This window comes from Lepisma saccharinum, chromosome 9, assembly GCF_977018435.1.
Source record: "Lepisma saccharinum chromosome 9, izLepSacc3.1, whole genome shotgun sequence".
NCBI lineage: Eukaryota > Metazoa > Arthropoda > Insecta > Zygentoma > Lepismatidae > Lepisma > Lepisma saccharinum.
Window position 1 is genome coordinate 151,885 of NC_139237.1, and position 12,187 is coordinate 164,071.

At 46.1% G+C, this 12,187-nt stretch overlaps 3 protein-coding genes and 1 non-coding gene across 4 annotated transcripts; 2 read left to right on the forward strand and 2 right to left on the reverse strand.

Annotated features, from left to right (window-relative positions):
- Positions 1-374: 374 nt before the first annotated feature.
- LOC145992875 (uncharacterized) lies at positions 375-6,308 on the reverse strand (the record flags this gene model as incomplete). Its single annotated transcript, XM_083129257.1, has 2 exons — positions 375-1,060; positions 5,993-6,308. Coding segments are annotated over 2 exons (1,002 nt in total), but the record flags the coding sequence as incomplete, so codon positions are not given.
- On the forward strand, positions 2,098-2,216 carry LOC145993038 (5S ribosomal RNA). The gene has a single exon (XR_014442250.1). It is a non-coding gene; the product is annotated as a 5S ribosomal RNA (ribosomal RNA).
- On the reverse strand, positions 4,372-4,743 carry LOC145992579 (histone H2B). Its single transcript, XM_083128933.1, has one exon. The coding sequence runs from the start codon at positions 4,741-4,743 to the stop codon at positions 4,372-4,374; it is 372 nt and encodes a 123-aa protein (XP_082985059.1).
- A 5,205-nt stretch (positions 6,309-11,513) lies between the features above and the next one.
- Positions 11,514-11,924, forward strand: LOC145992876 (histone H3). The gene has a single exon (XM_083129258.1). The coding sequence runs from the start codon at positions 11,514-11,516 to the stop codon at positions 11,922-11,924; it is 411 nt and encodes a 136-aa protein (XP_082985384.1).
- The last annotated feature ends 263 nt before the right edge of the window (positions 11,925-12,187 follow it).

Genomic DNA, 12,187 nt, shown 5'->3' on the forward strand with positions numbered 1-12,187 from the left:
CATCCCTATCCTCGCGTTTATCCAAAAGTTATTTAAAATAATAATGCCGAAGCAATTGGGCGATATTTCATGAATATTCAGTTTTAATAATAAAGCTCTCGCTAAATCTTTAAATCTAATATCTTACTCGCAGTTCATTTCATAGAATCGATGGAAACGAAGTCAAACAAATTATGACGACATAATGTGACTAGTGTATTGCTTTCATTTTTTTAAAAAAGAAAATGCATGGATGGAAGGGAAAGGATGACACCGTGTCCGATGAAAGGAAAGGTTATAAGATTGAGTGATCGTGCAAATTCGCTCCTTCCAGGAGAATTTTGATGGTCCTCAGAAGGACCTTTTTATGGGGAACACTTGCGTGCTCAACCATTTTACTTCTTTTTTGGTGCAGCCTTCTTTGCTGCCTTGGGCTTGGCAGCCTTCTTTGGCTTTGGCGCCTTTGGTTTCTTGGGCGTCTTTGCCTTTTTCACTTTCGATGGAGACTTCTTTGGCTTTGCAACAGGTGCCTTCTTCTTTTCGCCGGTCTTCTTTGGTCGCTTGGCCGGGGCAGCTTTCTTTGCCGGTTTCTTCTCCTTGGGAGCCGAGCGTTTGGTCTTGGAAACAGCCCCGCTTTCCGGTTTCTCCTTCAGCGACGAAGCGCTGAGTTTGAAAGATCCGGAGGCACCCTTTCCTTTGGTTTGCACCAAAGAACCTGATGCCACGGCGCTCCTCAGGTACTTCTTGATGAAGGGCGCGAGCTTCTCGGCGTCGACCTTGTAGTTCTGGGTGATGTACTTCTTGATGGCCTGCAGGGAAGAGCCTCCGCGCTCCTTCAAGTTCTTGATAGCGTTGTTCACCATCTCGGATGTCCTGGGATGGGAAGGAGCCGTTCTCGGCTTTTTCGCCTTCGAGGACTTCTTGGGCGAAGCCGCCGTCGGGGCTGAGGGAGCTGATGCCGTATCTGCCATATCTACGCTCTTTTCGGAACGAAAATGAATCCCCGCGCCGAGGTTTCGACCCCCTTTTCTCTCGGAGCGCGGACCGGAGCGAGAGCAGCTCTCAGGCGGGCCGAAGCAAACTGAAGTTTGTAGTTGCCACAACGGTAAGTGTGTTTCCTCCTCTTTCCAAGATTAATTTTTTCAGTGCTGAGCTAGAGAGCACCAGCATCCCTCGTTGTTGGGTACGTTCCGGAAACTTTGAAGTAGCCGTGAAGTGCCGCAGTCCGTCCCCACGACTTCCACGTTCCTCGCTTCCTTCGTGTCAAACTCACCGTAGGTGTACGCGCGACCTCCATATGCCCGTGATTTCCTTAGTTTTCTCTGAGAAAAGGTAGAAGGTGCGTCGGTTGCACGGAGGAGATGGAAGTTCAATCCTTCCCCTATTCTCTTGCTGAGAATCAGGTGCCTTGAGCATACGACAGGCCTCTCAAGCCAATCTCCGAAGTAGCGTGTGTCGCACACGCCTGTGTTTGAACGAAGCTGGCCTACTTCCAATGTATAGCCTTTAATTTCGTTTATAGGCGAAAATCTATCGCATGAGGACTGTGGTTCGATTCGAAAGCAGCCATTTGCACCGAAAGTTAGCGCGGCCCTTCCTGCTCTCCGCCGATAAATAATAATAATGTAATAGTTTGTGTCGAGGTGCCCGTTGCCTACTTTGGTTTGTGGGAATAGCGCGTATTCGAGAACTCGATGAAGTTGTCCGAAGATAGCACAAAAATAGGAAATAGCTAGGCTGGAGAGTATATATATATATATATATATATATATATAACTACGCACTGGTAATGATCAGGCTGGAAAGTTCATACGAACTAACCGAGCCCAATCACTTTTTCGTTGTTAGGTCCTGGGTATATAGTGTGGAATCAAAAAGGTTGGTCATGAGATTCACTTTTATTCACTGCACTAAATTTTCTTCTTCTCTATCTTGTAGCTTTTATGTTCACACATCTCTGGAAGGGTGTTAAAGCACATTTCTCACTATGACTACAATGAAATGTATAATTATTTGTTATGTTTCTTCTACACGTTCTTGGCAGTGCCCACGAGACGAGACATTTCCCCGAAAACGAGAAGTTGGACTATATGTACCTTACCGAAAGCAGTATCTTTCGCCAACGGCCATACCACGCTGAATATACCGGTTCTCGTCCGATCACCGAAGTCAAGCAGCGTCGGGCCTGGTCAGTACTTGGATGGGTGACCGCCTGGGAACACCAGGTGCTGTTGGCATCCTTTTTCTTTTTCAAGGTTCATAGTGGCCTTTTATTTGTGAATTGAAGCCAATCAATCACCGACAGTTTTTGCAGAATCGCTTTTTTTTTTTTTTTTTTTTTTTTTTCAATATACCTGTCATCAAATAATAATAATAATATAAGTGAAGAATGTATATTAGTATATATGAATATCGGGGAAGGCGACTTTCTTCTGTTTTTTGGGGCTTGCGGGGTTGCAGGGTGCGTTCTTATTACCGGCGGCCGCCATAATCCCGGCGGGGAGCGAGCGCTCCCCTGCCCGGCGGATCCGCCGCGTCGCTCCCCGAAGAGCCCGGCGTTGGTAGTTTTCGGCGAGGATACGTGCCGGCGGTTGCAGGGAGTGTGTTTTTTTTGGGCGTTTTTATTTTTTTGCAAAATGCCATCGCCGTGGAAGGAGGCGTTCGCTAAAGGGATAGTCCCGGCCCGGCAACCCTGATCCGTTGGCAATTTCGCCCGAAACGCACCGGGGCGGGGGGGGGGGGTGTGCACACGCAGAATAAAGAATTGGAAATGTCGCATACTCGTTGGCGAGGACACGTAAACCGAGGTTCTGTTTCAACCGATGCATGTCAAATCTCGCGTCTTTTCCCTTCGGAAAGGGAATGCTCGATCAGTGCAGTGATGTGAAAGTGTCCCCGCTAGTGGACAATTTAGCAGAAGGCAAGTGGGGAAGGTCCTGGTCGGAACGGTTACTTTTGGCAGCAAACGGTTACGAAACTGTTACTTTTGTCAGTAAACTGTTACAAAACGGTTACTTTTGTCAGTAAACTGTTACAAAACGGTTACTTTTGGCAGTAAACTGTTACGAAACGGTTACTTTTGGCAGTAAACGGTTACGAAACTGTTAGTTTTAGCAGGGAACGGTTACAAAACCGTTACTTTTGGCAGCAGACGGTTACGAAATCGTTACTTTTGGCAGCAGACCGTTACATAACCGTTACTTTTTGCAGCAAACGAATTAACGATAAAATGACCATTCGGTATTTCTCGACTGGTCGGGAGTCGGGAAGTCATTTCCCGAAGTCGGGATCGGGACAGGATCCCCCCCCCGGTCCCGACTTTTCGGGATCCCGCACACCCCTAATATTAATGCATAGGATGGAATGAACATTTTTTTTTGCCATGTCAACGTAACCTAACCTCCCAGAGGATCTGGGTTCAGACGAACGCGAGACAAATTCCTGGAAAAAGGACCTTGCGTAAGACAACTTTGGTTCCTCTTCAAAAATTCGCGTACACTTTCGTTGTGTAGTCAGCATGTAATGATACCGAATGGAGGCATGTAGGCGTTCGAACCCCACCCCTAACTGAACAAAAAAATGCTAATCTTCCGGGATCGTAAGTTGAAGTTCCACCCCCCCCCCCCCCCGATGCCGCCGCCCTCTGGAAACAACGTTCAGATCAATTCTTGGAGTAACCGATTTCAAATGCAACGGTTCCCGCCAAATGTCACACTTCGTTGAGCGTACCAGTTCTCACCCTTTCATAGAAGTTAAGTGAGCCCTTTTAGTGCAAATTATGAATGTGACTGCCAAACTCTTCCTTTTTCCCTGCTCGTGGAGAAAACTGAAAGTAATTTTGAAAGTAAAATGAAGGAAAACACGAAAAATGAAATAAAATCACGACCTAACAAAACCTAACCTAATGTAACCCAACCGAGTATATGCAGATATTAATCTGTGTGTACCTTTCACTGCCATACTCTAGTAACAAACGTACAATTGTGAAATAGAAACCTGAAAGTTATTTTTGTTAAATATACAAGTTTATTTTATGTGTTCATCCAAAATAATAATGCGCCGAATCAATAATTGTTCCAAGTCTTAGGTTATTTTTTTGCAGTGGCATTTTGTCCAAATGTAACTCTAAAAGTCCTATTCAGCAAAAGAAACTAAAAAATTTGGAAATTTAGCCTATTTTTGTAAATTACGTGCTGGTTAAGGTCGTACCTTAAAAGCATTTTTTTTTTATATATACGTAAGGTCAAAAATCTTCTCGCTTGCAGGCTGAGATATCGTTAGGTTATGTAAGTGTACGTTTCGGAGGGGTGGTAGACAAGTTCGTCCAATTCCAAGATTCAATTTTTGGCCCTAAAAAGGGCCTTTTTCGGCAAGGTAATTATTTCCTTGAGTTTACTTTGAGCTGGTGTACTTAGTCACGGCCTTGGTGCCTTCACTGACGGCGTGCTTGGCCAGTTCACCGGGGAGGAGCAGCCGAACGGCCGTCTGGATCTCCCTGCTGGTGATGGTCGATCGCTTGTTGTAATGAGCGAGCCTGGAAGCTTCGGCGGCAATGCGCTCGAAGATGTCGTTGACGAAGCTGTTCATGATGCTCATCGCCTTGCTGGAGATGCCGGTGTCAGGGTGAACTTGCTTCAACACCTTGTAGATGTAAATTGCGTAGCTCTCCTTCCTCCTCCGCTTCTTCTTTTTGTCTCCCTTGGAGATGTTCTTCTGGGCCTTTCCGGCCTTTTTGGCGGCTTTTCCACTTGTCTTTGGCGGCATGTTGCAGACAGACTCGATGGGCGCCACCTCCGTCGATTCGTTTTTAAGAAAGGACGGTTGATATCAGACGGACCAATGGCGCTTCGAGACGTGTCTCCCGGACGCTCTCATTCGCGGCGATTCAATACTACTTAACAAAACCACCAAACTGGCTGGCAAAAATTTGTGTTTTCACGTTGTATCGATAGCAAGAGATCATCATGTCTGGACGCGGAAAGGGAGGAAAAGTGAAGGGAAAGAGCAAGTCTCGCTCCAGCCGAGCCGGACTTCAGTTCCCCGTCGGCAGAATCCACCGACTTTTGCGAAAGGGCAATTATGCCGAACGTGTCGGTGCCGGTGCACCGGTTTACCTGGCCGCCGTCATGGAATATTTGGCAGCCGAAGTCTTGGAGTTGGCCGGCAATGCTGCTCGCGATAACAAGAAGACCAGGATCATCCCCCGTCACTTGCAGTTGGCCATCAGAAACGACGAGGAGTTGAACAAGCTCCTTTCTGGGGTCACGATCGCCCAGGGTGGCGTGCTGCCCAACATCCAGGCGGTCCTTCTTCCCAAGAAAACCGAGAAGAAAGCTTAAGCTGACACCCTACCCCCTCAGCTTCTAGCAAATCGGCCCTTGTAAGGGCCACCAATTACCTTAGGAAAGGGTCATTGTCTACTCCATTTTTTTAAGTTTTCAAGTTTGAAGTCTGTAGTCTAATCAGGACTGACAATCCATGTAACTTGGCATGCAAATCCTGTGTTGATTCAATGTTTTTTGCCTATTTCCGATAATGTCAGAGAATAGTGGCTTACCTGTACGTATACATCTTGTAAATTTTGATAGCATAGAGATTATGACGTGTGTTTTGTTTTCGGTGGAGTCAAGCTGCACTGAAAATAATAATAATAAAAAATATATATATATGTTCGCCTGAGTTATATTAATTGATGTTATAATTTGACAGAAGCAATCTGAATTTCACATAAATTTCTTTTGCTTTGCTAAACGACGAACGAAGGGTGGGTAGTCATCTAGCGAATGCTGAGAGTCCTCGCGTGAATATTTTTTGTTGAATTCTCAATTATTTCAATCATTCTTATGTCATTATGAACTCGAGACGAGAGAAATCGTTCGAATCGAGGCTGGGATCAGGGGGTAAGGTTCGGGGAAAGTTGAAAGCTGACATTTCCTTCCTCAAAGAAAAGATTTGTGGCCCTTAGAAGGGCCGATTTTTCAAGATGGAGGACAGGCAAACTAGAGCCCTTAACCTCCGAAACCGTACAAGGTTCTGCCTTGACGTTTGAGTGCGTACACGACGTCCATGGCGGTTACGGTTTTCCTCTTGGCGTGCTCCGTGTAGGTGACGGCATCGCGGATAACGTTCTCCAAGAACACCTTGAGGACGCCGCGTGTCTCTTCGTAGATGAGACCGGAGATTCGCTTCACACCTCCTCGCCGGGCAAGACGGCGGATGGCGGGCTTGGTGATACCCTGGATGTTGTCTCGGAGAACTTTACGGTGGCGCTTGGCACCTCCTTTGCCGAGTCCCTTTCCTCCTTTACCTCTGCCTGTCATTTCTGCAGTGCACGTACGTGGATTCGAAAGATGAGAATGAAGCCTTCCCGGCGAGCCGGCTCAGTTTTGTACGCCTTCGACAGAGGGGGGCAGAATGGCGGGAGCCAATGGGAAATCCGCTTTTCGGTTTGATTTCACGAATCAGGAGCATGCACGGCACCTTTCAGGGCAAAGCATATAAAGGCATGATTTTTGGTTGGCGCGACCTCTGTCCATAGGGACCTAGAATCGGATACCTCACGGTGCTAACGAGATTCTAGAGGAGAAGAAGAAGAAGGAGAAAAACATCGCGCCGGGCAGCAATCAGCGCCGGCGAGATGAGTGAAGCGCCAACCAATCCCAGACCTCCTCTCGCTGCCAGAGAGAAGAAAGAAAGACGATCGCTCAAGAACCCCTCTGATTCGACGACTCCCGCAGCCAATGCGGAGGGCCTAAGACCAGATGAATTACCACGTTCTGATTGGCCAGAACAAGTTGCTTTTGATTTGACGAACCGTAGTATAAATACTGGTGAAGTGACCAATCACAGACGTCTATCCGACCCAAGAGGACTTAAAAACAAACGATCGGAAATACAGTTTTCTGATTCGGTCATCCACATAACCAATACTGTGGACCCAAACCAAGATGAGAACCAATCAGGAAGGAGGGGCACCCAATTCGTCCGTGATTGGGCGAACCAAACTACAAATACTCACAGCCTTCAACCCGAGCCAGGAAACGTACCAGAACCAGCGGTGCCGCAGCATCAGAATAAATCTAATTATACTGGAACCATCCCCAAAGCTCATACCAAGAAAAGGCAACGAATCAACTCAGGAAGGGTGACTAAAGCCTCCGCAACTAATATTGGTCCCCAACAACCATCACACCCCATGCAAATCCAACAAGCAACCCCACTACCCCCGGAAAAAGAAGAAAAATGGCAGACAACACCAAAACCACGTCCATCGTCCTCCCAGGGGGACCGCCCATCCCGGATCGAGACATCCAACATGTACGAAGCCTTGCAAAGAGGGGCAAAGTCAGATGATGATACTTCCGACACAGATGAAGAAGTAGAAGAAATGCAAACAGAAGCTAACGGAAATGCGACTCCAATGACGCATTTCCCGGCGATCTACGTATATGGCATCAAGACACCGCATCTGCTCGTCACAGAAGCATGTCAGGGGTTAAAGACACAACCACGAGTTCGAGTCACAGCATCGGGCATCCGCATTAATTGCAAAGAAGAAGAAGACTTCAATAAAGTGAAGCACAGACTATTGACCAACAAAATCCAGCATGCAATCGGCCCCCAAAGACAGGCCAAGCCATTGAAAGTGGTCCTACGCCTATTACCAATAGATATGAACCCTAATTATATCCACCAGCTCTTACAAGAAAAGCATTACTCTGTTATATCAGTGAGCCAATTAAAGAAGATGGACCAGAAGACAAACACCAGAAAACCTATGCCTCTTTACTTAGTAAACCTCAATCGAACATCCACTGCAGCAGATATCTACAAGGAGGAATTCCTCGACTACTATAGTATGATAGTAGAACCATATCGAACGAAAATAGTCTTACAATGCTACAATTGTCAAAGACTGGGCCATTCATCGAGCAACTGCCATGCCTTTTCAAGATGCGTCAAATGTCCAGGACAACATGATTCCAGGGAGTGCCCGAAAAAGGATCGCAGATTACCAGCCAAATGCGTAAATTGTGGAGGGGAGCACCCAGCGAACTTCAGAGGCTGCCGCATCTTCCAACCGGCAATGAGACCAACCACAGCAGACAATACCACCACCCAGACAAGAACGACACCTCAGCAAACCCAGTCAAGATTTGTTGGATCAGCATCCCAAGCAGCACCCTCGACCTCTGCCGCCAACACTACAAGCAACACGTACGCAGGACACGCTCTTCGGGCTACGCAGCTTTCCACAACGAGACCAACTCGGCAAACGCCTACTCCCACCTTAGGACAAGGCCTTCAATCTCTCATTGACTTAGCATCACAATGGAATTTGCAAAGAATATGGCAGCATGTCAGCAGAGGACTTCAACGGCTGGCAACTGCTTCATCAGGGGTGAATATGGTTTCGATATGTATCGAGACGCTTCTTAACATGCAGAACGATGGCTGCTTTTAGACATCGTAATTTCCTACGTCAAATTACACTTCTAGTAATGAATGTGGACGGCATCGAGCCCAGAACACTGGAACTCCACCAATTCATGAAAACCCATCAAATCGACATAGCTCTATTAAATGAGTCTCACCTAAAACCACATATAAACTGGAAACTAAACGATTACCGTCACTTCCGCCTGGACAGACAGGGGAGGAGAAAAGGAGGCCTGCTCATTGTATTAGGACGAGGAATTGCAGCTCTCCAGATTGCAACACCTCCATTAACATCTATCGAGGCCCTGGCAGTCAAAATCAAAACGCCTGCAATGGAGATCATCCTTATAGCAGCCTATCGTTCACCAACTACACCATTACAAGTGAACGATATACTCAGCCTGGAGGCAATGGGTCCAAACATTGTCCTTGGAGGGGATCTCAACGCCAAACATCCATCATGGCACTCAAGAATATCCAATGTAGCGGGCAACCAACTGTACGCCCTGTTGCCGGACACCGATTTCCATGCAATGGCTCCGCGGGAACCAACATTCTATCCCAGACAAGGCGGCTTACCAGATGTCCTGGATATACTTCTCTTGAAAGGAGTTGGTACCAGCACACCACCCTACGCTGTGATGGACTTGACATCAGACCATCTACCGGTAATAACTTCACTCGCACAAGGAATATATTGCCAGCGACTCAATGCAATCCAGAAATTACAGACAAACTGGAATGAATACAAACAACGTATTCATGAAGCAATTGACCCCCGGATCCAACTTCAGACTCCAGCAGATATAGACAGGGCAGTTTTAGAGTTCTCCAATACCATCACAAAAGTCTGGTATCAATCTACTACCTTCCTGAAAGATCCAGTGATCTCTGCGACCTCACCCATGCTTACCATCCTGCTCCACTTATCTCGATGGACTAGAAAACGCTGGCACCAATCACAGGCTCCGATTCATTTGGCAGACTGGCGAATGGCACAGCAGCATCTAAGAAATTACCTCATTCGAGATCGCATTGAACGATGGGACGAAAAGCTCAACCAACTCTCACCCATGGACTCCTCGTTCTGGACCTTGGCTAGATCATTACATACCAAGAAGACCCAACATGCACCAGTCTTCCGAACCGCCACAGCCGATATCCTGGAACCAGAAGACCAGCTGAATATCTTGGCAGACCATTTCACTAACACGTTCGTCCCTCACAGACAACTAAGGCATCTTGAAACGGAACGATTGGTACAAGAAGGGCTCCAGGAATTGAAACGCCTCCCAATGGGATTGGACGTTCGCCACATTACACCAAGAGAAGTCGCAGCGGCAGCAAAACTTCTGAAGTCAAAATCAGCACCAGGGCTGGATAAAATTCCCACGACAGCCCTTAAAAATCTTACCAGAAAAGGGACCGTTTATCTCGCCAGACTTTTCACCAGTATCCTTAAAACAGGCTACTATCCTCAAGATTGGAAACTCGCCAATATAATAGCAGTACCTAAACCCGGAAAAAACCCAGAAATTCCAACAAATTACAGACCTATAAGTTTATTGTCTCACCTAGCAAAACTTTTTGAAAGGGTCCTCCGTAAACGGCTGATGGAATTCTGCAAAGAGAACCACATCTTACCTAATCACCAATTCGGCTTTAGACCTAAACATGGTACTACGGAGCAACTACTCCGTGTAGTAGACAATACTACAGTTCAAATGGACAGGAAACAACGTGTCTTAGGTGTTTTCATGGACGTGCAAAAAGCCTTTGATAGTGTATGGCAACAGGGGCTATTATACAAACTATACTCCCTAAAATTCCCTATCAGTTACTGCAAAGTTATCGCAAGTTATCTATTTGAACGAAAATTTGTCCTCAGCTTTAACGCGAAAAGATCTGGACCAAGACCAGTACGTGCGGGAGTTCCACAAGGCTCCGTCCTGTCACCCATTCTTTATGCGATTTATACGGCGGACGTACCACAACCAAATAAAGGCTTAATCGCAACTTATGCTGACGACACAGCGATATTTACATGGGGCCGAAAACTGAAAACCAGTATAAAAGCAATGACGAAGTATCTCCAGACATTTGAGGATTGGGCTCGGAGATGGAAAATACAAATCAATCCCGACAAAAGCCAATCTATTGAATTTGGACTGGGTTCCACGACTACGAAAATACCGCTCCACATGTACCAGACAAAAATACCCAGTCACACAGCAGTGAAATACCTTGGTGTTACCTTAGATCGACACCTAACATTTGGACTACATACGGAGAACACAACACGAAAGGCCAAACAAAGACTTGGATTTCTATACCCAATCCTACGCTCACCTGTTCTTCAACTGCAAGCAAGGCTACATGTATATAAAATGATGATCAGGCCAATTTTAACGTATGCAGGACCGGCCTGGAAGCACATGGCTAATTCGCACCATAAAAAGTTACAGATAACTCAAAATAGAGCGTTAAGCATCATTGGAAGTTACCCAAGAGGAACAAGAATTACACAGTTGCATGATGACCTTGAATGCCCCCGCATCAATCACATAGTGGAGCAAGCAACCCAAAAACTATGGGCGAAAATCCCTACTCACGATAATCCACTCATTAGGAGTATAGGTACGATAAGACCCCGAAGGAATATTCTGAAACTTCCACGTCCCTGACCATATAAAACACAAAACAGACACAACCAAATGTTGTAAATACATACCAGAGATACAAATTGTAAACACTCCTAACACAAACCCATTATATTATATTGTAATATACTGAAATTCTGTAATGTACATTTAAATCATTCATGTAATTTTCTATATTTATGTTCTATGTATCGTATTGTATTGTAAATGTCGGGAACAAAAGAGATGTAACCTCCTTGCCACAGTTGCGGGAGGAATTTGAACAAACATGTAATATTGTAAATATTTGATTGAAAAAATGAAAAGAACGAGATTCCAGCTAAATAAAACTGATGCTGGGGCAGTAAAGCCCTGTAAAAATTAAAAAAAAAAAAAAAAAAAAAAAAAGTTGGCGCGATTGTTTGAAACGGAAACGCTTAGGACAAGCACGCGACAATGGCCCGGACTAAGCAAACTGCACGAAAATCCACCGGAGGCAAGGCCCCAAGGAAGCAGCTCGCCACAAAGGCAGCTAGGAAGAGCGCTCCCGCCACCGGAGGAGTGAAGAAGCCCCATAGGTACAGGCCAGGTACCGTGGCTCTTCGAGAAATCCGTCGCTACCAGAAGAGCACCGAGTTGCTCATCAGGAAGCTTCCTTTCCAGCGTCTCGTCCGCGAGATCGCTCAAGATTTCAAGACCGACTTGCGCTTCCAGAGTTCCGCAGTCATGGCTCTCCAGGAGGCCAGCGAGGCTTACCTCGTCGGTCTCTTCGAAGATACCAACTTGTGTGCCATCCACGCTAAGCGTGTCACTATCATGCCAAAGGACATCCAGCTCGCCCGCCGCATTCGTGGAGAGCGTGCTTAAGCGCATTCCGCTGCCCTTGGCAAACAATCGGTCCTTTTGAGGACCACAAATCCTACTTGGAAAGTACGTTTTGGTCGTATCTCTCTTTATTTTTTATTATTATTGTCAATTCCATCCCTATCCTCGCGTTTATCCAAAAGTTATTTAAAATAATAATGCCGAAGCAATTGGGCGATATTTCATGAATATTCAGTTTTAATAATAAAGCTCTCGCTAAATCTTTAAATCTAATATCTTACTCGCAGTTCATTTCATAGAATCGA

Bases quoted from the DNA above. Each gene is read 5' to 3' on its own strand.
- LOC145992579 (XM_083128933.1), bottom strand. From the start codon at position 4,743: ATGCCGCCAAAGACAAGTGGAAAAGCCGCCAAAAAGGCCGGAAAGGCC.
- LOC145992876 (XM_083129258.1), top strand. From the start codon at position 11,514: ATGGCCCGGACTAAGCAAACTGCACGAAAATCCACCGGAGGCAAGGCC.